Genomic DNA, 23,379 nt, shown 5'->3' on the forward strand with positions numbered 1-23,379 from the left:
CTAAATCAGTGAATCCCATAATGCAATTCGACACAACATCTACGCAGCCTCAGTAGGGTCAACCTCAAAATAGGCAACAGAAAACTTGTACATACATTACGAGAACTAAGATTGTAGATTTGCTAAAAGAAAAAGAAACAATAAAAAATACATATGCGTTATTGACCAAATGTGAGGTCAAGATGGCTGCATGTTAGCCAAGTTCTTTTTTTGCGTTTTTATTGACCGAGATGAAGTCGAAAAAGATTGGTCAATAAAGGATTTATTACTATATGGCAAAAAAGAGTATTTTTTCTTGCGGCCTTGCGGGACCAACGCGGGAAATCCCGAGCGGGCAAGATGGGCCCATCTTCCCCGCTGGGGAGGCCAATCAGTACGTCCGCTCGTGGATTCAGCCATATGATAAAAGACGCCTTATTGTTTTAATTGATTTGTCCTTACGCCAGTACAATCAAAGCCCCAATCAAGGCGCAAATAAGAAAAGCAGGGAAAATCTTGAGGTGAGAAAGGTGTAACATAGATCATTACCTCGAGAGGCATCAGGCGGATAAGAGTAGCAAAGGAGTAAGTAGCCATAAGCCGCACATCCTCACACTGATCGCTCATCCGTCCTAGCACTGGTACCACAAGCAGTACAACGTACGGCACCACACCTATACCGAGCTTCTCAATAACACCTACAGTCAAGCTCCAAGTCAAGGACAAAACCATAGAACAGATATGAAGAGAACGGAGGGGGGAAGCGCGATTAGGTAGCTAGCATGTTCTGACCTAAAGTCATTTAGCCTCAAGATTCACATAAAAATTCTCCTGACTGATCTCCTTACATTTCTTTTAAGAATAGTTGAGAGAATTTGGTTTAAGATCAAAGCATTCTCCCTTTGGTAACCAATTTCGTAATTCTCATAACCTTTACTCTTGATGATCTGCTGATGTTGTTAGGAGAAAATTAATGTTAGTCACTCTTGGGACCTAACGGGTTAACTAGCCCGAAAGAAAATTTTTATGAGCAGAATTGATTACAGTCCTTCTGTAATTAGAATGCCCGAGAAACAAAATTCACTTGCCTGTCAGGCAATTTGAAAACGGAATTTACTAACCTGATAGCAAAATCCACTAAACCTGGGCTATCGGACATGACTTTTAGACCAAAAATGACTTTAACTTTATACATTGCAGTCCACTTTTTTAACCTTTAAGTTTTTGTTTGTTTGTTCGTTTTGTTTCGTTTTATTTTGTTTTTAGTAAAATAAATCTGACGGTGTAATGATGAGGGAAATTTCTTCCTTAATCCAACTAGCTACCTCCTTGCCAACCTATTCTAAATTTAGTCCTGGCTGCTCATTGGCCAAACCATCCGATTGCACTTCAATTTGATTTACCTGACCACCCTAGCATTTTAAATATAATTCAGTAACACAAAAAAGATACAGCAGATGGTTTCTATAGCTCCCTGTCGATTTCTGACGATGTCCGCCGTGCCCATGAGAGGAAGAACATCTTCTACTACAGTTGTCATGGTCTCTTGCGTGGACGCAACACTAAGGATTCCTAAACACCTTGCTGCCAAGTGTCTCACAGCACAGTAAGGATGCTGTATACACAGCACAAGATTAGGAAGGAGCTCTATAATCTGCGAACCAAAAGAAACACGTTTTATAAAACATCAAATACAAAGAATGAGCATAAAGCCCACGCTTCCACGAAAGAATGTGTAAGCGATTAGAACGATTACATCAAATATAACGAAACAGCATTAAAATAGAACAGGCTGGCCTCAGTTGTTCAAATGGTGGATAACGCTATCCACTGCATGGATAAATCACTATCCAGTGGATAACATAATTGGTTTCCCTAATACTTATCCGCTTGATAGTGATTTATCCGGTAGATTGCGCTATCCAGCCTTTGAACGACTGGGGCTGAAGTTTATATGAGAGATTCAAGTAACGGTCGTTGATTTGTCAATATCTGACTAACATTGGCCATGTCCTACGAACCCTTTATTGTAGTCGGATGTAATTTCCGGACAAACGTATCGGAAAGAATCTCACATGAAAAGCAAAAATGTGGTCGGACTTAATCAAGAACGCATTACGCGTCTTTAATGAAAATTAAGCATGGTGGGCGCGGGATTGGCAGGTAGACTGATTACTGCCATATGTTCACGATCGTTGTCTCCACATAACCTCTGAGATCGCTGAATGTTTTTTGTTGTTTTGTTTTTCTGTTTCTATATCTCGTTTCATCGATCCTAGTGACTATTTGCTACGTGAAAACCAGTCTTACAAAGCTTAGAAATACATGTATTAAATATGTAAATAAACCAAAATAGGCAGTATAAGTTACCTTTGATAGTAGTTCCGTGTGTAGAGTAGATACAAGTACTTCAAGAACTTGTAAACAGTGCACCAAATTCTGAGCTTCAGTATCAAAACCAACAAGTTTCTCCGCATCTTGGTAAAAAGAAAACAAAGAAGACACCAAACACTTGTTCAGTCTGGTAACAAATGGGAGATGTTGTTCTTAGGCGAATAAACGTCTATGACAAAATTGAGCGCATTTCCCTGATAATTCAACAAAAATATCGCTAACTCAAATCACACAACCAGGGGAGTGAAAAATGGAAAACGCCACTGATACATAATACTGGCCACTTTTTTGTTTTACTGATTGCAGCATTCGTACCGTACCGATCGTAATATGGCAGTCACCCTTCACAAAAACCTAAGGAAACTGTTTAAAGAACATCTAACACACTTCTTACCAAAAGGGCCTCCTTTCTTTATGTCCTGCAATGGCCCAACAATTGCATCCCACAGTTTTGGTAACTTGACAGGCAGTGAGCGTCCAAAATGATTAGCTAACTCCACCAGAGCAAACTCTGCTCCTTGTCTTTGGATACTTAACATCCTACTTGTCTGAAATGACAGCAAACCAGAGTCTACTAAATGAATTACGGCATTTTACTATCAACATGACCCATTTCACGTCACTCCATAGACTACAAGCAGTCCCCCATTTTTCCTCAGGGATAGTAGAGCGAGCGAAACGCGAGCGCGCGTGAAAATCACCCCACGCGAGAAAAGGCGACACGCGGCGGGGAGAGAGAAACTATCCCTGAGGAAAAATGGGGGACTACTCGTAGTCTAGTCACTCCAGGGCCCACTGTTTAAAGACCGATTACAGCTTACCGGCAAAGTTAGCTTTTCTGTCTCACAGACTGTTTGAGCTGTCCTGGACTGTTATTTTGAGTTAACATAACTGAGTCTCTGAGTAAAGGCTCAGCGATATTAGATTTTATAGGCTTTAAGTGCATAGCTTTCCTACACAAAATGACAGAACTTGAGAGCAATGATGTGGGGGCATCTCTGGTAAGGCGTATTAGCGCTTTTGGTTGTCTCCTCAGTTCTCAACAACTTTTCTTTAAAGTAGTGATTAGTTTATTTTAATTTATTATCTGTTTGTGATTTAGTGGAGTGAATCTGTAATAAATAAATAAATAAATAAATAAATAAATAAAGTATTGATTGTACCTATAGTAAGTGATAAACTTACCTCTGCATCGTCTACACCGTTCTCTTCTGTGGAGGATAACAAAACACCATCCACTCCAGCTGGAGTCTGTCTATTGCGCACTGCATGACTGTTCGCCCTTTTTGACGCTGAAGTACTAGCATTCTGGAACCCGCAAAAAATGCTAACATTTTACTATACAGTTGGACACACAGTTACACTTAGGCTCCGTCCACGATTAACCGTTTTGGTTTGAAAAAAAGGATTTTTTTCCTCCGGTTTGTCCTACCATCCACACATATCCGATCAAAACGGTAACCGAAAACGCATCTTTTCCAAACGTTTCCTAGAGTGGAGATTTTTGAAAACGCCACCAGACTATCGTTTTTGTGTGAACCGAGGAAAACGGAGGTTTTCGAATAAGATGATGCCATACATCATGCAGCACATGCCCTTTGGAGCACGCAATCGTATTTCCATCGTTTTTGCGTGTTCGCGTGGACGGGCAAAAACGATTCAAATACGCTCCGTGCGGTCGCCTATTTTTCGAAAACGGAGAAATAAACCTCAGTTTTCAAAAATATCCGGATACGTGTGGACGAGGCCTTAAAGTGAGGTCAGCGGTTGGTTCACACAATTTGTGCTCATTTAGTTGAAATTGAAAACTCCCTATTCCAGAAAAAAAACCAACGCTAGTTTCTTGACAAAAGTAACATTAACATTGCACTCGGCGATGATTTAATCTCACTTTTCTTGTTCGCCAGTTTTGTTTACGAGCCTTTTTCCTATTATACTCAAACTGATTTCCCTACGTCGAAACGCAAACAGTATAGGCAATGACATAGGCTTGTCCGTGATTATCGGCTTGTCTATGAGCACCGACGTATCAGTGCTTCACTTATGCAAACTGTTTAATTTTCACGAACATGAGATATGGTTGAAAGCTAATAATTTGATCATCTGCAGAGAAGCTTTTCGACAGCGGCTTTAAAAGATTTAGGAAGGATCACCTTTGGAAAAATATTTTAAAATTCACCCCACACAACAGAAAATACTAGCTCCAGGTTCCATTCGTGGGTTTAATCCTTAAATGTAAAACGTAAATGGTAAACAAGCCTTGCCTCGTAGTGTTGCCTATTGTTTTGGGGTATATTATTTAGTGAGTACCTTCTGCTGTTGGACCAACAAAAGAATCCCATTGTACTGATCACACTGCACAGTATTCCCCCGTTCCATGGCTGTGGTCATTGCCCCAGAAAATAAATTACAGTTTGATTCAGCTTGTCCTCTGGGTGATGGCGATATTGGGGCCTCCTCGGTTGCCGCCGAGACACTAAGATTCACAGATGGGGTGACAGCAGGATCACTGCATACAAAACTGCAGAGATTCTTGATGATCTTGGGGTTTGGACAAGGATCTCGCTCCATGCACAGCTCTAATAGTTTCGCTAATGCTTTGGCTGATCGAGTCTTCCATAAGAAAGAGGAAAGAAAGGTTGTTTACTACAAAGAAACTTGCCATACTTGCCAGTGCTGACAAGAAATGCAAGGCACTTGCTTAAGAAATTTCATAGACTGCAAACCTAAAATTATACAACTTTTAGACGACGACTACGACCAAAGAGCAAAGTGAGCGCGAATCGCGAGACACGCGCGCGACGGGAAAGGCGCAGAAGAACGCCATTTTCCCGTCGCGCGTGTTTCGCGCTCTACGCCCGCTTTGTGCTTCGCTCGCCCAAAAACCGTTCTGCAGGTAAGGTATAGTATGACTGCATTCAGACTGACCTGCATTAACGTCTGCTCTTCCTTCTTTATAGAATCCATAATAGGTCGGATAATAGGATTCAGCTTTAAGGGAAGTTTGTTTAGAAAGATCAAGGTGCTGGCGACACTGGCCTGAACTCTGAGCAGCAAAATAGAACGACAATAGAAAAACAAGTCAAAATTCTACTCAGGCATGCAAATGAAGGTCTCATCAAAATATCATTGATACTAAAGCACACTGCGATCAATTTTGTTTCTTGAAGACGTTGATCTACTTTAAAAAAACAGGGAGTTTATGGAGCTATGACGGCAACGGCATCGAGAACGTCAAAAAAACACCTCTGCACTTGCATGACATTTTTTGCGCATTTCTTTGCCTTCACTGCACGACTACGAAGTGACTTTTTTCTAATTTCACACGGTCTGTAAGCATTTAACAGCAGAATAATTCGCCTACATTTGACAATGTCAACGAAACAGAACCAAAACGATGAAGTCTGAAATTGACCCTTCAAGTGAAGTTTTCGCTGCCGTTTCCGTCTTGGTTGCGCCATAACCAACAAAATCAAGCAGTACAAACCCTACAAGTGCTATCCACGCAGTAGCAAAATCGCTACCAACTGAACCCTTTATTGGAACCAAAAAGAGGAAATAGCACAACTGAGAAAGTCTGGATTGTTTATCGCAAAGATTATAGGCTCGATTTCCGCCGGCCTCTCGGTTCTCTCTCAGAGGAGTCTGTTCGGGGGAAGAGTGCGGGCTCATTTCCCGAACAGCGGCTGGTAATCGAGTTGACGTCTTCATTTAGAATGGAACGAAATATCGGCAGTATAGTAACTGGGTGATGTATTCTAACCTGATATGTAGTTTTTGATACTCCGATTGTAGCTGTCCTATTGTTGTCATCAGATGTCTTCTCTTTATTTCTGCTGCCTGGAGATGTTTATTTGAGAAAATAAACGTTTATCTTTAACATCTTTTAAGACTTTATTTTCAGCATTTTGAATATTGTTAATTCAGTTTGCAACCACTGTGACACATTCCTGAGGAAAGGTACTGCCTGATTTGGACATACCGCATTTTCAACACGCCATTTGTGAGTTCCGAGAGATTCAACTTTCAAAACGAGGCTGAATGCGAAACCTTTGTTGTGAGAATGAGTTTTAAAAATACGTTTTCCTATCAATAAATTCGCACTTAGCCTCGCCTTGAAACAGAGGCCTGGGGCAACTCGGAAATGGCCCATATGTGTACAATATGGATCTGATAAAGGGGAACCTCGATGTACTACACCTCTAACGAAAACGAAACCTTCGTTACAGCCTTCGAATGCAGGGACCTGATGGAATGTCAGTCAAGGCTGTTTAATGTCCTGTCATAAAATGAATTGGTTTGTAGTTGAAACTTTCAACTGTCAGCACAAACACTGGGCTCTATCAACTACAACTAGAAGCCTCAATCAGGCCAGAGGTTTAGTTAACAGCTGAAGGAAATAAGAGATTGACAAACCTTAATATCCTGTTGAGAAAGTTTCTTAGACACGTCCATGAAAATATCTGACACCAGTTTAACGGCATTGTCCACGGTATAACACCTAGGGGTTCAAAAATAATAATAAATCTAGACTGATCTACGAAAGGGGAGGAGAGGTACCCACCTTATAAAGAACTTAGACAAGAAATCGATAATGCTGGCACAAGCCAATCCCAGGGGTAGAGGGGGTAGGCGCACTTTCTTATCTAACCTATCAAGGGATGGGGTATAGGGTTTTGGCTCTATACCTTGCACAAGTTACATTACGTAAAACAGAGTTCTAAAACAGAGGTTGCCATACACAAGGCAAACTTACAGTATTACACTTTTTTCTTGTTCTAAACAGGCTCAGAGAGGTTCCATCATAGCCAAGACTGGGCCAAGAACGAAAATCAGCGTTTAGGTACTGGTTTCTCCAAAACAGCTGACTAAAGCCTTTTCAAAGAAAAATCTTTGCAACCTAGCCCAACAAAATTCTAGATCTGGCGAATATCCTGGCTTATCTTTTTTTTTTTCACCTTCCAAGCGCGAAATTCATTCTCCATTTATTAAAATCAGGTAAAAATTAGTGTCAAGCCCTGCACAACTCACTGATTCTTGACTATGTCACATATTTGTCGATGAGCAAAATACTTATGGATACTTTTAACACAGTGTGAATACGGGGCATTTTTTAATAATACACTCAAATTACATTATTGTCTTATGCCACATACTGAACTCTATCTTATGCCGAAGAAAATTAGCACTTTGACTTACCCTGGTTGGATTCCTGCTGAGGCATCAATACCTTTCTCTCGTAATGCATTTAGCAGGCCCTACGTAAAAAGGATGAAAGAATTAACGACATCAACAACTGCAGTCACTTGTCACATGGTAAAACTTAAAGTAAGTAACAGAAAAAAATGTACCTGACAGTCAGTTTGTAACCTTGTGTTGAGTATTGCAATCTCATCATAAACAACCTGTTCAGATAAAATGCTGTGTAACTGCGCAACATTCTCTTCGGGGCATTGGCATTTCTGGTGAGCAATAAAGAATGAAAAATAATATATTAAACTTCCTATTGTCTTTGAAATTGAAGCATGGAAATCTCATCACCTTAGATACTGTAAACTGCTGCTTATAAGCCCTCCCTCTTACAATTCCCCCCCTCCCACCTCCAAATTATAGGCCCATCTACATCAAATTACAGCGTGCAAAGAAAGACGTGTCCAATAGCGTGGGGCTAGTGGATTTTGCTATCGGGCTAGTGATTTTTGTTCCTAACAAGTGCTGTTTTGGGGGGAAATTCAAATTACAGAAGGATTGCAATCAATCCTGCTAATCAAAAAGGGTTTGGGGGCTATTTGACATGACTTGTGGGCTAGTACATGCTAGCTACAGCTTGCCCAAATGGCAAGCTGTAAAACTGACTTTCTTTGTACCCTGCTCTTCCAAATGTACTGAAAATAATTACAATTATTATGACGTTTTGACCCTTAAAACCAGTAAATGAAAAACATATTTTGATAAGCGCCGCTATTATAGCTTGTTTCGAAGTACTTTTCTATTCTGATTCCTATTTATATTCACGACTAAGAGATGGGAATGGGTGTGCAGCTCGAACTATGGAACCTGAGTGTTTAATGCCGTCCAAGTAACATACAAAGTTCAACATCATAACTAAAGAATGGTATACAAATATTCCTAAATAAAGTCACTCAGGCTAAACTATTCACTATTGCGCCGCCTGATACGAAAACCCAAAAACCCAATGGGAAAAAATTGGGAACGTATTCCCCAAACTGATGCGGTCGTTAAAGGTAAAAAATCAATCAATAGATGAATAAAGTAAGATATAAAAATAAAAGTTGATAGTTTGGGAGCTGAGATGAATACATTACAACTGTCAAAACCTTATATACCTAATAACAATAGAGTCATTTAACGCCATAGCGGCTCACGTGCGTTCATACCAACAGGAAAGTATTTACATTCTCTGTCACTGCCACTACGTTTAGCTCCGCCGAATGCAAATACATTTATAAAGTAAAACCCCCTTGGATAAAAGCGCCTCTATTTATATGAGCCCTCCTAAAACCCCTTACGAAGATGTATTTTTTCAGGGCTTATAGGCAGCAGTTTATGTATACTATAAAAAAGAAGTCTATTTGAGCGGTTGGTGTGAATAGCTAGGTATACATACCATTTGACAGCTTGCCCAGTCTGACAGGATAAGGGAGGCACACATTGTTTGGATACCTGCTGTAGACTTAAGAGGGAACTGTAAAGTTTGCATCAGAAATGTCAGAGGATGTGGTTCTTCTGGATTTCCAGGGGTACACTCTGCAAAATGAGATGCCAGCAAGCCAAATGCTCTGTGTACAGGGGAAAAGAATTAGCCTATTACTTGGGAGAAGAATGCTTACTATTTTATAATTTTATAGCCACCCAATAATTGGGTAATTGAAGAATAAGAATAACATTGAAGAATGGAAATGTGACATCAATGGCCCAGTTGTTCAGTGGATGATAATACTTGTAAATCTTTGTAATTTTTTCTTTGTTATTATATTGTAACATGACAAGGTGGACGGTGAAATAACATAGAAATAAAAATAAACCCATCAAAAATATATGAGTGTGGGAAAGGTGCCTGGTCAAACTGAAGGGATGGCGCAATCAAGCCTGGAAGGTAACCATGACAACCTAGTGAGTGGCACCCACCAGGCACCCTCATACTGAGTGGAGAAATGCACAGATACTTACCAAAAAACACCCAGAGGGAAGGGAGGGCTGGGAGCAAAAAATGCTAAAGCTACTGTGCACAAAAAGCCAACGTAAGTAAAATGATTGACGTCAGCAAAAACGCTGTAAAAATGCTAAAGCCCTGCAAATGCCCAAGACTGCCCCATATACAATTAGTGATGGAGACCATTGGCCAGCATTGTCACGTGTTTAACCTCACCTAAATTACATTAAGCCAAGGTGCAAGAAGATTCACAGCACCTACCTTGCAGCGGCAAGCCTTGCTCTCAAGACTGCTGGTTCTCGCACTGTCATGCTAGTAGCAAGGGTAACACCAGCTATGACTTCTGTTTGGGGTTCAGAGTGACCTTGTGAAGGTCGACCTCTTATCATATGAGCTCTATCTGCATTACGGTCTCCCTAACAGCCGCAAAAATATTATGTTAGAAATGTGGAATAAACAGATTTTAAGTGACAATGAAAATACAACGAACCCTCTCGATAAAATCAAAAAAGTTTGAGTCACGGGGAGTTCCAAGTAACCAACCAAAAATAAGCAAATAAACAAATGGGATGGGGAAGACAAGCAATAACACTAAACTTCAAGGACAGCATGAGATATATTTTTGATATTTTGAAAAGGATTCAAGCAACAAAGCGTGATTAATATACAGGACTGGAAAATGTATTTGAACAGGACTGACAAAATGTTTCAACTTGTCGTGCACTTAAAATATGGTTCAAATTCATATAGAAAATAAATGATCTGAGAGAAAACGAAAATTTCTTTGAGTTACGATGAGGTTCGAGTTATGGAGCGTTTAAGTTACCATGGGTAAAATTACAGTAAAAAAATGCCATGAAGGAAAACCTAGGAAAGTTAATTTTGGTTCGAGTTAGCAAGAGTTCCAGTTTTCGGGAGTCGACGGTCGACTTTACTTGAAATTCAGTGGCAAACGATTTTTGTTGTTCACCTTGTTCTGAGTTCTGTGCAAGGCTTGAACAAGCACTGTGTGATCAATAGGAGCACAAGCTGGCATCATCATCATTCCCAGCCAGCTGCTAAGGAAAGGAATAGTAACAGGTCCAAGAAGAGTCTTGGATGATCTCTTTAGCATCTCAGTCCATACCTGATGTTACAATACCAAAAAATAAAAGGCAAAATTGAACATAAGCTGAATATGCACTCTGAAATACACAGTTGCTTACATGCACATCTATAATTTCCACGAGACATAACTTATCATGCCAATAAAGTTTTGACTATGATAGGAAAGCGAAATAATCCAGCACCCTGTTGGAATCGTGGTGAAAACATTAGGGACTGGGAGAGAGCCCGAAAGGAAAACTAAACACCTGAAACCTCACTCACATGTTATCATGTGCTGAATCATACTCCACTCAGCTCACTCCAGAATATAATTGGAAATTCAGAGAGGGGGTGGAGTCTTGAAGAACAAAACTTATTAAGAAACTTATTAGGAATTCTATGGAGAAGGGGGGTCACAAAACTGCAAATCCCATTCATGGGGAAGCACCTTAATTGGAAATGTTATTGTAAACTTAACATTAATATCCATATTCCCCCACCCAGAGGGCACTGGAAATTCAGAGAGGGGTTGGAGTCTTGAAGAACGAAACTTATTTAAGAAACTTATTAGGAATTCCATGGAGGAGGGGGGTCACAAAACTGCAAATCCCATTCAGAGGGAAGCACCTTAATTGGAAATTTTATTGTAAACTTAACATTAATATCAACATCAATTTTCTTTTGTACTCAAAATATAATGTCAGGAGCATCCTGTTCTTACATGTATTATAATTATGTTAGTGTTAATTTCAAACACAATAGATTGTACTCCACCTGATAAGCCATCTCTACAACATCACTGTCAGACTCCAGTATAAACCTTTGATAAATGTGCCTTAAGGAATCTTGCAGGATTGGTTTCAGCCACTCACATTCTAGGTTTGTCTCTGGATCAAGCTGAAAGGAATAAATTTATCTATTATGGAATTTATATAATCACCCTTTTTTCCTTTAACCAAAATGTTTTGTTTCATATCCTGATTAGCAAAAATTTTGAATTATCCAAAGACAGCAAAAATTAAAAAATGATTAGTAATGAGTGGCTACTTTTCCCTTTTGCATTTAAGACAATCCAACATGTTCACCAATATGATATGTCATTTTATAAAATAAGTAATAAACTATTATACAATGATGATTTCTCCTACAAGTACATACTATGTGAACACCACACATACTTTATTCTGTTTACGATTTCCCACCAAAAGAGTCTTGAGAGTGTCTAGTGCTGCTAATCGAACAGACTTGATGTTGTGTCGGAAGAAAGGCCACAATCTTGGGACCAGTTCAGTAAGAGACATGGTGCTGGTGGTTCCTGTTCCTTTGATAGAAGCAGACGGACATGACAGGATTCCTGCTAGCAACATCATGATGCTGTTAGTTGATGCTGTTAAGTCATCAAGTTCAACCAGAGTGTCCCACAAAGTCACAAGAACTTCCTGGACCTGCAAGTTGTGGAAATTGCAAGACACTGGCTGTTAGTGAAAGGAATGAAGAAAGAATGGGTGGTCTGTCTGTTTATTAATAGCCACTCCAGACAACAAAATGGTGCATTAGTACTTAAGTTCAAGTTTTTTTGTTTTGCTACAAATTTATACAAAAAAAGAAACATCAACGAAAATAATATTAAAAGGTAATGGTGAGGAAGCCCAAGGGAAACCATCAGGCTTATAAGGAATAGGCTCCCACAATAATTAGTTATTACAATAAAGTATAAACAGAAGTATGCATGCAAAGTCAATGGCAAAGTTACAGTAAATATGTAATATATTAGATAATTGCATTAATCATAGTAAGGCTAAAAAAAGCAAAGTGAAAGCAAAAAATGAGAAAAGAAAATGATAATGAAAAGTAAAGGTAAAGAAAGAAATAAAATGAATATTTATGATAAAAGGAAAGCTGAATGCTTTCAGTGTACAGCAAAAGGAGGCGATACAACATACTTGTTGCATTTTGAACTTACATAGCTAGGAGCAATCATGACTAAAGATTCTGCAACCGGCAACAGGGCTGATGCAGCAACAGCTCGAACATCGTCATCATCATCTTTGAGGGCTGTTACTATAGGGTCTAACACCAGAGGTAGCAAGTCTTTAGTCAAATCCTGTTAAGCAGAGAAAAGTAAAGATTTTGTCAAACAAATGTATACTCTATTGTCTTTACTGTAGTATAGGATCCCAATTAAGCGATTGTGTTTCATCTTTCACCATTTGGTTGATTAAAACCTGTATTGTGTGAACACTCAAGGGATCCTCACAAGTGTCCAATAAAAGTGTCTGCTTGCAGGGCTCAGAATAATTTTCGGATGGTGGCCAGACACGATAACAGGCCAAAGAAATTTGTGCTCCATCATGTCTCATTTCTGACCAGTCGAAAGAGTTGAAAAAAGTTAACTAATCCTTGTATAATTATCTATTTGTGAACGTGACTGTACTTTACAAAGAGACAAAATCTAAGATTCAAAGGTGAGAATTTAACTGTTTGTTCAGGAACAAGAGTGTCACTGGCCAGTCAACACGGCCAGTGAGCAAAGTTTTTGGCCAGTCAAGTCACCATTCTGGCCAGACATTGTCTGTTGACAGGCTGTTATTTTGAGCCCTGGTTTGGCATATAGGTTCATTTTGAAGGAAATATAATTATTTGGGACTTAGTGAGGCAGGTGTTTGTTTGGCACAAGGTGTCTGCTCACTAAGTGGTTTGCTTCAAAGAAGATTTTTCAGCCACCAACCTTATAATAATCTTCCATACTATAAATAATGATGACTTACTATTTCCTGGTAATTTGATTGAATGCAATAACATTAACAGTCCTCACCTGTCGAACAGCCATTAGATACTTAAGTCCCATGAGTCCTCCATGTCGCACTTCCCACTCCTCCTGGGCTTGTAGTGTTAACAGCACCATCATCACCCTCTTCACACTCTCTGCATCAGTGTGTTTTAAGATCACTCCTATTGTCTGTGCACAGGTCTCACGAACAGGAGCAACAACCTGCAAACAATACATTAAATTTAATAAAGCTCATAAACATTATTAAAAAACTGCTGATTAAGAACATTCAGGCTGAAATTTGGCCAAATAAGCAGTATTTTTAAGAGTCAGTCTTCCTTGTTCTACTAATTAGAGGGCCATTTAAGCTTGCTGCTGAAAATCTGGTTCAGCAGCAGTGCTGCAAATTACAGTCGGTCATCAAACAATGTCCAACTAAAATACACTGGCCCACATCCAACAAAAATTAATCTTACATCGTAACAGTGGTTGAACATGATATCCAGAGAAATCTAAAACCAGAGGCTGTTATTTTGCAGGTGAAAAAAAAAAAACTGCCTTGAGTGTGAATTGTCTCACCAACAAAAATTAATAACCTTGTTGCAGAGATTATATAAGGCAGTTATGATCAATGTACCTGCAAATTAAATCTCATGCCTGTAAGGCACAATAATTTGTTAGTTAAAGGTGCATTATGCACTCTTGATTGAGGCGAAACACATATTTTGTTTTGTCTAATCAAAATGGTGACTAAATAAGATGTATATTCCTTTTATTTGCAGTTTTGGGTTGGTGTGTGCAGGTTTTCATTGAAGTAGTAATTACTTTAAGAGAACACTTCGGGCAGTCATGAAGCCAGTTGATTGTGTGGTAAATTGCAACTTGACGTTAGGCTTTACTACGGTTGTTTAGATTAATTCATGATTTCACTTCAACGGAAAACAAAACCAGTTTATTCCACTCAAAAGAGAGAGCTCTGTTATTTTCCTATAAAAAAACCATCCTGCTTAAACAATATTGTTAGTGATGTAAACAAGAATTTCCTTTTGAAGGGAAATTGTCATTAACAAATTGTCAATTGCCATTAATTTTTATAATAACATGAAAATGAAAATGATCAACAATTTGCCAACTGATATAAAATTAGACACAAAAAGCTGCAATTCATTCTTTAACGAAATACTCCTTAATACAAAAAACAGTTAATGGCATTCAACTATTAGAAGCCGAGGTTTGTAATATCAATATACTGCTCACCTCGTCACTCACAAAGTCTCCAAATCGATCAAGGGCCATGACACAAAGGAGGAGCAATGACATGTTTTCCAGCCATTTCCTGTTCTGAATCTGAAGCTAGATAAAACAATAACAGTTACAAAAATAATACTGATCACATAATGGCAAGTTCTTTAACCCACTCGTCCCTGAGCCTCTCATAATCACCCATGTGGATCCATGTCCCCTCCACCACTTGTGACATCATTGGTTTTAATGGTCAAGGACAACTTTGTCCACTAACGTGTGCACAGTGAAGAGATCTTCAAACCATACCAGAATGAGCACAATTCAGTCAAGGACACAGGAGAAAAAGGCAAAAAGCCATGTATTGTAACATTGACCTGAAAATTTCCATGAAAATCTTGTTCCACTACCCACCTACCTTTCCTTATTATAATCCTAAGATCCTAAAAGCTTTCCAAAAAACTTTCCCACCAAGATGAAGCCTACTAAGTGCCCAGCAAAAGAAAACCAAAAAAAGAGGGGAGGAGAGAAAGTGAAAAATAAAAGTCAAGACTGCTATGTTACTTTTAAACCTGCTATGTCACTTTTAAACCTAAAAACTGACTCGAAATTTTGCTTTCTGCACATGACCGAACTTTGCAAGCTACATGTAATATTTTGCATCTTGATCAGTAGGATGCGAAGTGTAAGACCTGTAATCAGTAAATGGCTTTAAGGTAACTTTTAGCTCTTTAAAACACAACAGTGAACAGAAAACCGCTAGACTAGCTTAAAAATGAGTTTTTCAGCAAAATTTCCAGGGGTGAATGGGTTAACATTTTATCACATCAGTTTTGACAATTACTATTAAACACAACTTAACAGTAAGGAAAATAAATCACTGAATTAAATTTGTAACAATAATAGTCAAGCCTCCATCTGCCACTGCTTCTCATGAGTGACCTCTCAACCACAATACCAAAATTAACTTTCCCAGTCAAACCTTATTAAAGAAACCTCTCATAAAGCTTGGTTTTCATAAAACTGTATTTGCCAAGTCATCATAAAAGCGTATTCAGGTGATCAACATGGTTCCAACTTTTTTAAGCACTCCAAATTTCTGACCACGACTTTCCATGACCTTTTCAACCTTTCCCTGACCTTACGTTTTGCTGGACATCACTTTAAAAAATACTCTTCAAAAGTTTCCTTGTTTTAGGGTTTTTTTTACCTAAATCAGTTCAACAAACACAAACATAACTCTGGTAACCACCAAAATGCAAGCCATTTTGCACTGTTTAATTACTCAACTCTATCTTACAGTCCTTCCTTTGACATCTGCAGTAACTAATCTACTAAACATAGCTTTAACTTTCCATAACTTTCCAGGCAAGTAAAATTTCATGACTTTCCATGACCCTAACGAACCCTGATTAAGGTGATTACCTGGCGTACATACACACCTCGTCCACAGATGAATCTAGGGTCTTCCCTGCTCCTTGACCATGAACCTTAATTATCTCTCTGAGACCAGTAGCTGCTCCATGGCGTACCTAAGTAAAAACAAGCAAGAAGCCGGCAGGTTACCAAAAGTCACTTGTATGCTTATATTGTAGTTTGCTCTAGTGACTAAGTTTGAATGTTCATGGATTAAAAAGGACAACTATACACTGTATTTTAAAATTGCCACAAACTATTGACAGTTTACTTATAAGGGAATGTTTTTCCCTTGGTTTCCCTCATTTTTTATTCTCTTTATATCTTTGTTTGTGTTCTGTTCAGTTTTGTTTTTTTTTGGCTGAAAAGATTCCTAACAGCAAGAAGCAAAAAGAAAAAAAATTCAATCAACAGACCTCCCATGACTGATGAAACAAATCCTGGCAAAGTTCTTGGCAAAAGTTCTCAAATGGCCATTCAGTTGACTAAATGACAAAACAAGAAAGAACAAAACATTACTAAACACAACAACCACCCTAATCAAAATCTGTAAGCATGTATTTTAATGACCTCTTCATACTCAGCATGCAAACAAAGTTGTGTCCAATAGATAGCCTAGGGCTAGAGTGGATTTTTGCTATGGGCCTAGTAAATTATTTTGTTAACTTGCTCAATGGTCGGGGCAAGTGACATTTTTTTGAGGGAATTTCAGTTAGAGAAGAGCTGTGAAAAATCCTGCTTATTAAGAATTTTTTCAGGCTAGTTAATGTACATGTCGGCTAGTACATGCTAAGGGCAAGCTATAAAACTGACTTTCTCAGAACCCTGATACTGAGAGACTGTCAACACGAATGTCTAGTGTCTTTACTGAGTCAAAAATACATGTACAAAATACAAATAATAATGTACATTTCCTGTTAAAGCAATGGAACATCCAAGTAAATTATAAAGGAATAATTATAATAAAAAGATCCTCTATTTTCGATCATAAAACAACACTAACATCAGTTTTAATAAAAATTTTATTATATCATATGTGTCAAAAATATTAATGTAGCCTCTAAGTTGTTTGAATCTCTTTAAATCTACTTCAAATTACATTTTTTTAATTAAGTAGCAGATTAATATCATTTTAGTATGATAAAAAAGACAAACTGCTCATACATAATTTTTAGCAGTGATGCACCCCAAGGCCTTTTTACTTACTACAGTATAATGGACAAAAACAACCTTTAACAAAATATAAGAAAGTCAGTTGAGAGCAAGGTACAGTACCTCTTCAAATGTTGCTGAAACATCAGTAACCTGATCAACGACCATCTTGTCAGATTCGGCAGGTTGATCAACAATAACACTGGCAGTCTTGCGCTTCTTTGAAGCTGGACCATGCTCTGGATCCATGTCGTTATCAATGCTGCATGTATATCCCACCAAAAACAAGAACAGATCAGTACCAGTCATACATTAATTCATATGATTTGCTAAAAGTATAAGTTGTGCTAATCATTCTATCACAATAAGCCGAGGAGAAATTCCTTGCCAAGGAAGGTCATTTGGCCATATTTGAATTAAAATAAGGAGACATAACCTTGGACCGACCACTAAGTCTGACTTGTTCTTGTGGCAGGGGTAATGTTAATGTTAAGTGCATGTCTGAAAATCAATTCAGTATGTATTCTATACCTACAACAAAGAAAAGGCAACTGATGTTTCTTATGAAAGAGATAAACAATTCACATTTGTACGAACTTTTAATGAAAGACAAAATTAAAAAAAAACATTGAGGGTAAAAAAAAAATTTCCACTAAGCGCACTACCATTATGACACAAGTTTCCCATCCCAAACAAATTACAGTAAAATTGTTTACATTGGGCCCCAGTTGTTCAAAGGGTGGACAGTGCTGCCCACTGGATGAAAATCTCTGTCCAGTGGAAAACACATCGGTTTTCCAAATAATCAGCCAATGGATGATGATTTCGCTGACAGATAGTGCTACCAGCTTTCAAACACCTGGGCCTGGTTGGCAATTGTCACATCATTTCCTGGGAAGTTTTTAAAGAGGTAAATAATTTATTTGAGGACAATTTTGCACAAACAGTGATGGATTCAATAATCTACCTATTTGACTGGAAAGAATCTCCCTCCTTTGATGCATCTTTTGATCTTTGTTTGGCCAACATTTTGGCTTTCCGAATGGCTCTGTTCTTTTCTCTCGAACTCATTGATGAAGAACTAATTGCAGCTATTTCTGCTGCAACCACATCAGCAGCACTCTAGGGAATAGTCAAAGTTTAATTTCAGTACCTATTCAGAGCTTTCATTAAGGGCCACAACTGCTAGCAACTCTTACGGCTGAGCTCACTCGAAGTGGAAAGCTAAAGATGACACCATAAATTTTTGGGAGATGTTAAGGGTGAATCTTCATTTGTTATGGCTGTTGGAGTTTCAAAACTTAATGACAGGCCTGATAATGCCACAGAAGGGACTTTAAGATTCAACAACGCGACAGCAATGAGAACGTTGCTTAAAAAGTATAAATTTGGGTTCTTTAAGTCTTTATCGCGATTATTCCTACTTATACTTTCTCTGTCAAATGTACACAAACCCTTCTGAATTTGCATTCTAAGGGACTATATTCAAGTTCAGAAAGGGAAATAAAATTTCGTTGTTGGTTGTTTACGTTCTCCATAAAACATGACATTAGCCATTTACTTGTCATAGTCGTGCAAAAACGGCAAAACAAAGTACAAAAAAGCGTGATGCCTATGCAAAGTTATTGCTTTGCTTATTAAACCTAACTGATTTTTAGACATTCTCGTTCTCGTCGCGTTGTTGAATCTTACAGTCCCTGATGAAAGATACATAGAGACTCTCATCATAAACAAAACTCAAACTCATGTAAATCCAAGGGTGAGGAACAACCATGTAATGATGAATGGGTGTGGTTCCAGCTTCATTTGACCAGAAAGATTACCATATATAACTGTATTAAGACACACACATAAACACAAATGCTATAGTGATTTTAATTGCAATTTAGACACTTAGTATTTATGGAGTTTATGATTATTTCTTTACTCAAAGCCTAACCAATACTTCGATGGGTAAAAAAATATTGGCATACAGCTGTAATTTTCATTCCCAACACCCTAATTGATAGCAAAATCTGTTATAAAAATTATTATTTCAACTCTTAACTAAAAGATGGGCATCACACTCAAATCAAGGATACCCCCAATGTTACTGGTAAAGAAGAAAAATCCCAGGCAAGAATCTACGTTCAAAACTAATTGTCATGCACCACCAACTGAACCTTTCAATAAAATAATTCAATACACAGGACTGGTAACACTGCAAAGTTATTAGCTGACCCTTAAATATTCAAGTTACAAGACTTCAGGTCTTTCATTCCATCATCAGTGTTCTCCCTGAATTTTAGCTCAGCAGGTAAAGGACGATTCATGGCCGGTAAGGCACAGGATATGTGCCAGAGGCACACTTTAATGGGGGGGGACGGGGGGTAGTAGAGTGAGGGACATGGCTAGGCCCTTGCTGTGAAATTTTGGAGCTAAGTTGTCTGAAAGGTCATTCCCTTTATTTTAAGCAAATTGGCTGTTGTTTTCTTTATACAACAATTTAAAATGTTTGATTCCAATAATTTTACTCCTTTACTTAAAACTTGTGGCCCATAAAAAGAAAAGCTGTGTATACTTTAGTAATTTTCCATATATTCATTCATTAACTTGTGAGAATCGGATCGGATCACAACTCACTCGCGTATATTTTAACACTTCTTCTTAAATTTTAGTAAACCTGTAGGCGGTAAGAGGTATTACTTCAGGCGGTAAATTTTACCGGTTACCGCCTGATAAGGAGAACACTGCATCGTCCACTGAAAGCCGCATATCTGTTGTATAGCTTCAAGGACACAAAAGTTTAATCTATGTACCTCAAATGATCTTTGTTTACTTTGGGTCTTCCCCTTGACCTCGTGAGGATTAACTAGCAGATCTTCATCATCAAATAATTTATCCATTCCAACATCTATCCCAGGTGCAATGTCAAGGCCCAGGCGCTTTCTTAATAGTTTTTGCTGTCTAATTAACCTCTCCTTGGGTTCAAGTCCTGAAAAGTATTGAGAAACTCAGAATTTTTATGGATAAAATTACTTTTACTGACGTAAATTGTATGCCTTCACGATTAATTAAATTATTTTGTATAAAAAAAATAACACACTAATACCCCAGATCATTTTACTAGATGTTTGGAGGTTGTAAAAGACGTTTGTTTCAAAAACACTAGAATAATCTGTTTTTCCAGGTGAGGCTTCAAACCAGTGTAATAATTAAGCGCCTCAAATGATGGTTTTAGTGGATTTTGGTTATAATTTGCATTTAACCATTATCTCTGAAACAAAAGGATATTTCACCGAAAAAACTATACACTGATCTTAGTTATACCAAGCCTATCTCCTAAAGTATGAAAGAAATCAAATTTTCCACCCTTTCCAACAAATTTTGAATTTGTCTGATTTTTACAGACAGGTGTTGTTAAGGAAACTATTTTGTCAAGATTATGATAAAATTTTCTTACAAGTATGAAGAGTATTGGGAGTACCCTGATAGAAGCTTGGCCACACCAACTAGTAAGACCCCCAATTTAAAGTTCTATAAGATAATGTAATTAAAACAAAAATTATTTTTGCAGGAAAATACAATATTTTTGACTAGTTGGAATAGGTGAATTCTTATGAAAATGTTTCTTTATTAACAAAAAAAGCACTGCCTATAAGAAAGCCGTCAAAGAATATTGCATTCAGGGAAAGGGACCATGAGTTTAAAAACAGTGTATAAATTTTCATTACCTAAAAGGTCTTCATCTGGAAGATCATATTCTGCTCCAGATGATCCTACCAAACGCTCTCCATGTTTTAAAACACGATTTATATCAAACTTGGAGAATTCCAGCAGTTCACTTTCAGATGTTTCTTCAACTTTGTCCTTCTCAACTGGTTCAGCTGCGAGAGCGATAAGACACAAAGGCAAAATATTTATGATAACCGTAATAGTGATAATAACTTTAGTTAAAAGGTTATGATGAAATGGTAAAAACTGACAAACAAGCAGCCATACGAGAATGAAAAAGCTGCATTGTGTGTTAATGAATGACTAATAATTACCTAACTACCTAGACAGACATACATGCAGGGCTGTCAAAAAGTTTTTAAGTAGCAGGCTGATAATGAATAGAAGGTGGCTTTGGAACTTGCACCAAAGGCACAAGTTCTTGAGGGCCAAGGCATCTAGGGGCATTTTGAATTTAGAGTCTCAGAAATCCACCATGGACGCCATGTTGTTTCGTCAGAACACATCGAGAATACATGCAAGACTGGGAACAATGCCGTCGAAATGTCCCAGGCACTCTACGACATCGCTCCATTTGAACGTTTCACAGATCTAAACCTGTTTAAATATGCGTTCAATGTCACTCAAAACTGGCAAACGGACGCTTTACAATTTTATTCGATGATGCTAATTTTTGGTAGCAGTTATGGTAGAAGGAGATGAAGGTAGCCCCCTAAGGGTGGCTAACAAACCAGTGGTTTTTGCCGGCTACCGGCCATTATTGACAGCCCAGGACATGTACAAATGTATCTAGCAAGCACCATTCCAGATTTCTGTCAATTGTTACCACCCTGCAAGCTTAGTCTCATTTTATCTTCTTGAGTGAGGAGGGGAAAAGGAGGTTCTACCTGAATCACATCAGGCAAATCTTTGAGGGCGCCCAATTCCAAACTTAGTGGACGAGTCGATCTTGTTCTCTCTTGTCAAACTGGTTAATTTTTCAAGTGCGAGCATCTGTTTATTAATAAAATGATGATCATAACTGAGCCAGCTGTAGCAAGCACATGGCTATTAGGACTTGGTTGAAAACTGTATTGTAGCAACATGAGTCTTTCTCAAGTATGCCAAAGTTGAGCAAGAGAAAGAAAGGCTTTGCTGGAAGGGTAAATTGTTGCAGCCCTTACAGACTTTACAGAGTTTACTTGGCAAGCCTCTCAATAAGGCTGCCTTGAGAAAAGAAGTCAGTGGCTGTTGTAGAAAAGTTGGCCATTATGAGATTGCATGTGGGAGTTTGGAGAGGAATGGTAGAACCAATCAATGCTTGCTATAGCAAGTAAACAGGTAACACATTTTGTCAGTAAACTGGAAACCTAACAAATAATGCCCAGTACAAACATATTATCAATTAAGGAAGGGTACAGTGCATCATTAACTTGATGATTTGTCTATAAAAGGTCACTGAGAAAGATTATTTTGACAGTTGGGGTCCAATTTATTGCAAATTGCACTGTGGAGAAGTTGCAGTTCTACAGAGGTTAAAACAAGACTGAATGAATGGACAAAAAAGTGGCCATGTTGCGGAGAGAGCCATTGTACATGTAGCTCCAGGTGGCCATTGGTGAGGTTTGAGGATGGACAACATCACAAAGTAACGTTTGATCTTTAAATCATACCTTTGATTCTGCCAATGGCCGCTGGGTTCCACTGAGGCACATTCTGGGCAATTGCCTCTACAGCCTGACCAGCAGCTATCCTTGTGTCCCAGCTACTACTCTTTAGAAATACATGCACCTGTAATTACAAGAATTAGAAGGATATCAATCTTGAGTTGTGAATAGTACTTATCTAGTTTATATAGCTTGTCCCGCGTGTTAAAAATATAATTTTGTAGCAACTGAAATTTTATACAGTTTTTTTTTTCAAAATTTAAGTGTTAATTTTGTAGCAACTGAAATTTTATACAGTTTTTTTTTTCAAAATTTAAGTGTTGTCATTGGACTTCTACCAAAACATACAACCTGCATAGAACAATAATACAGTAAGCCAAAAAGATATAAACAGGCTTATTCATCAGTAACACTAATATTTATCAGAAACATGCCACTAGCATAAGGAAAAACTTAAAAGGTAGTACCTCACAAAAGACAGGACTTAGGTCATGAAATATTGGTATGACATACAAGCGCACAGCCTTCTCCTAAGAGCAACGGGTTAGGGGTCAGCAGCTGTACACAGGTTATCTTTGTTTGTTGCATATCTGCTAAATTTTTCCTAGCATAAGCATTAAGCTCTGGCCATGGTAAGTTGTGCTACAGGTAGTAAAATTTAACAAGCTATAGCTTATAGAGGAGAACACCAAGAACAACGCTTGGCTCTATTAAAAGTTTCCAAGAACATTGTAAAGTGTCTGAAAAATACCTGTTTTCTTTCTTATAATGGCAAAATCATATTTTCACATAAAAATCATGGTGAC

General features: G+C 38.1%; 1 protein-coding gene across 1 annotated transcript in view; it reads right to left on the minus strand.

Moving 5' to 3' along the window:
• Nucleotides 1-23,379, minus strand: part of LOC140940743 (TATA-binding protein-associated factor 172-like) — a 40,956-nt gene that overhangs the window by 15,875 nt on the left and 1,702 nt on the right. The window contains exons 3-28 of the mRNA XM_073389704.1: nucleotides 22,580-22,697; nucleotides 20,927-21,079; nucleotides 20,012-20,187; nucleotides 18,181-18,335; nucleotides 17,337-17,475; nucleotides 16,478-16,546; nucleotides 16,088-16,177; nucleotides 14,661-14,756; nucleotides 13,449-13,625; nucleotides 12,597-12,737; nucleotides 11,812-12,078; nucleotides 11,408-11,530; nucleotides 10,518-10,673; nucleotides 9,809-9,963; nucleotides 9,002-9,173; nucleotides 7,725-7,835; nucleotides 7,573-7,631; nucleotides 6,790-6,874; nucleotides 6,137-6,213; nucleotides 5,302-5,419; nucleotides 4,684-4,986; nucleotides 3,559-3,681; nucleotides 2,768-2,921; nucleotides 2,350-2,456; nucleotides 1,432-1,633; nucleotides 529-677 (exon numbers count right to left, since the gene is read on the minus strand). Of these exons, the coding sequence (XP_073245805.1) occupies nucleotides 529-677; nucleotides 1,432-1,633; nucleotides 2,350-2,456; nucleotides 2,768-2,921; nucleotides 3,559-3,681; nucleotides 4,684-4,986; nucleotides 5,302-5,419; nucleotides 6,137-6,213; nucleotides 6,790-6,874; nucleotides 7,573-7,631; nucleotides 7,725-7,835; nucleotides 9,002-9,173; nucleotides 9,809-9,963; nucleotides 10,518-10,673; nucleotides 11,408-11,530; nucleotides 11,812-12,078; nucleotides 12,597-12,737; nucleotides 13,449-13,625; nucleotides 14,661-14,756; nucleotides 16,088-16,177; nucleotides 16,478-16,546; nucleotides 17,337-17,475; nucleotides 18,181-18,335; nucleotides 20,012-20,187; nucleotides 20,927-21,079; nucleotides 22,580-22,697 (3,675 nt within the window). The remainder of the gene's footprint in view (nucleotides 1-528; nucleotides 678-1,431; nucleotides 1,634-2,349; nucleotides 2,457-2,767; nucleotides 2,922-3,558; nucleotides 3,682-4,683; nucleotides 4,987-5,301; nucleotides 5,420-6,136; nucleotides 6,214-6,789; nucleotides 6,875-7,572; nucleotides 7,632-7,724; nucleotides 7,836-9,001; nucleotides 9,174-9,808; nucleotides 9,964-10,517; nucleotides 10,674-11,407; nucleotides 11,531-11,811; nucleotides 12,079-12,596; nucleotides 12,738-13,448; nucleotides 13,626-14,660; nucleotides 14,757-16,087; nucleotides 16,178-16,477; nucleotides 16,547-17,336; nucleotides 17,476-18,180; nucleotides 18,336-20,011; nucleotides 20,188-20,926; nucleotides 21,080-22,579; nucleotides 22,698-23,379) is intronic.

This window comes from Porites lutea, chromosome 6 (assembly GCF_958299795.1).
Source record: "Porites lutea chromosome 6, jaPorLute2.1, whole genome shotgun sequence".
Lineage (NCBI taxonomy): Eukaryota > Metazoa > Cnidaria > Anthozoa > Scleractinia > Poritidae > Porites > Porites lutea.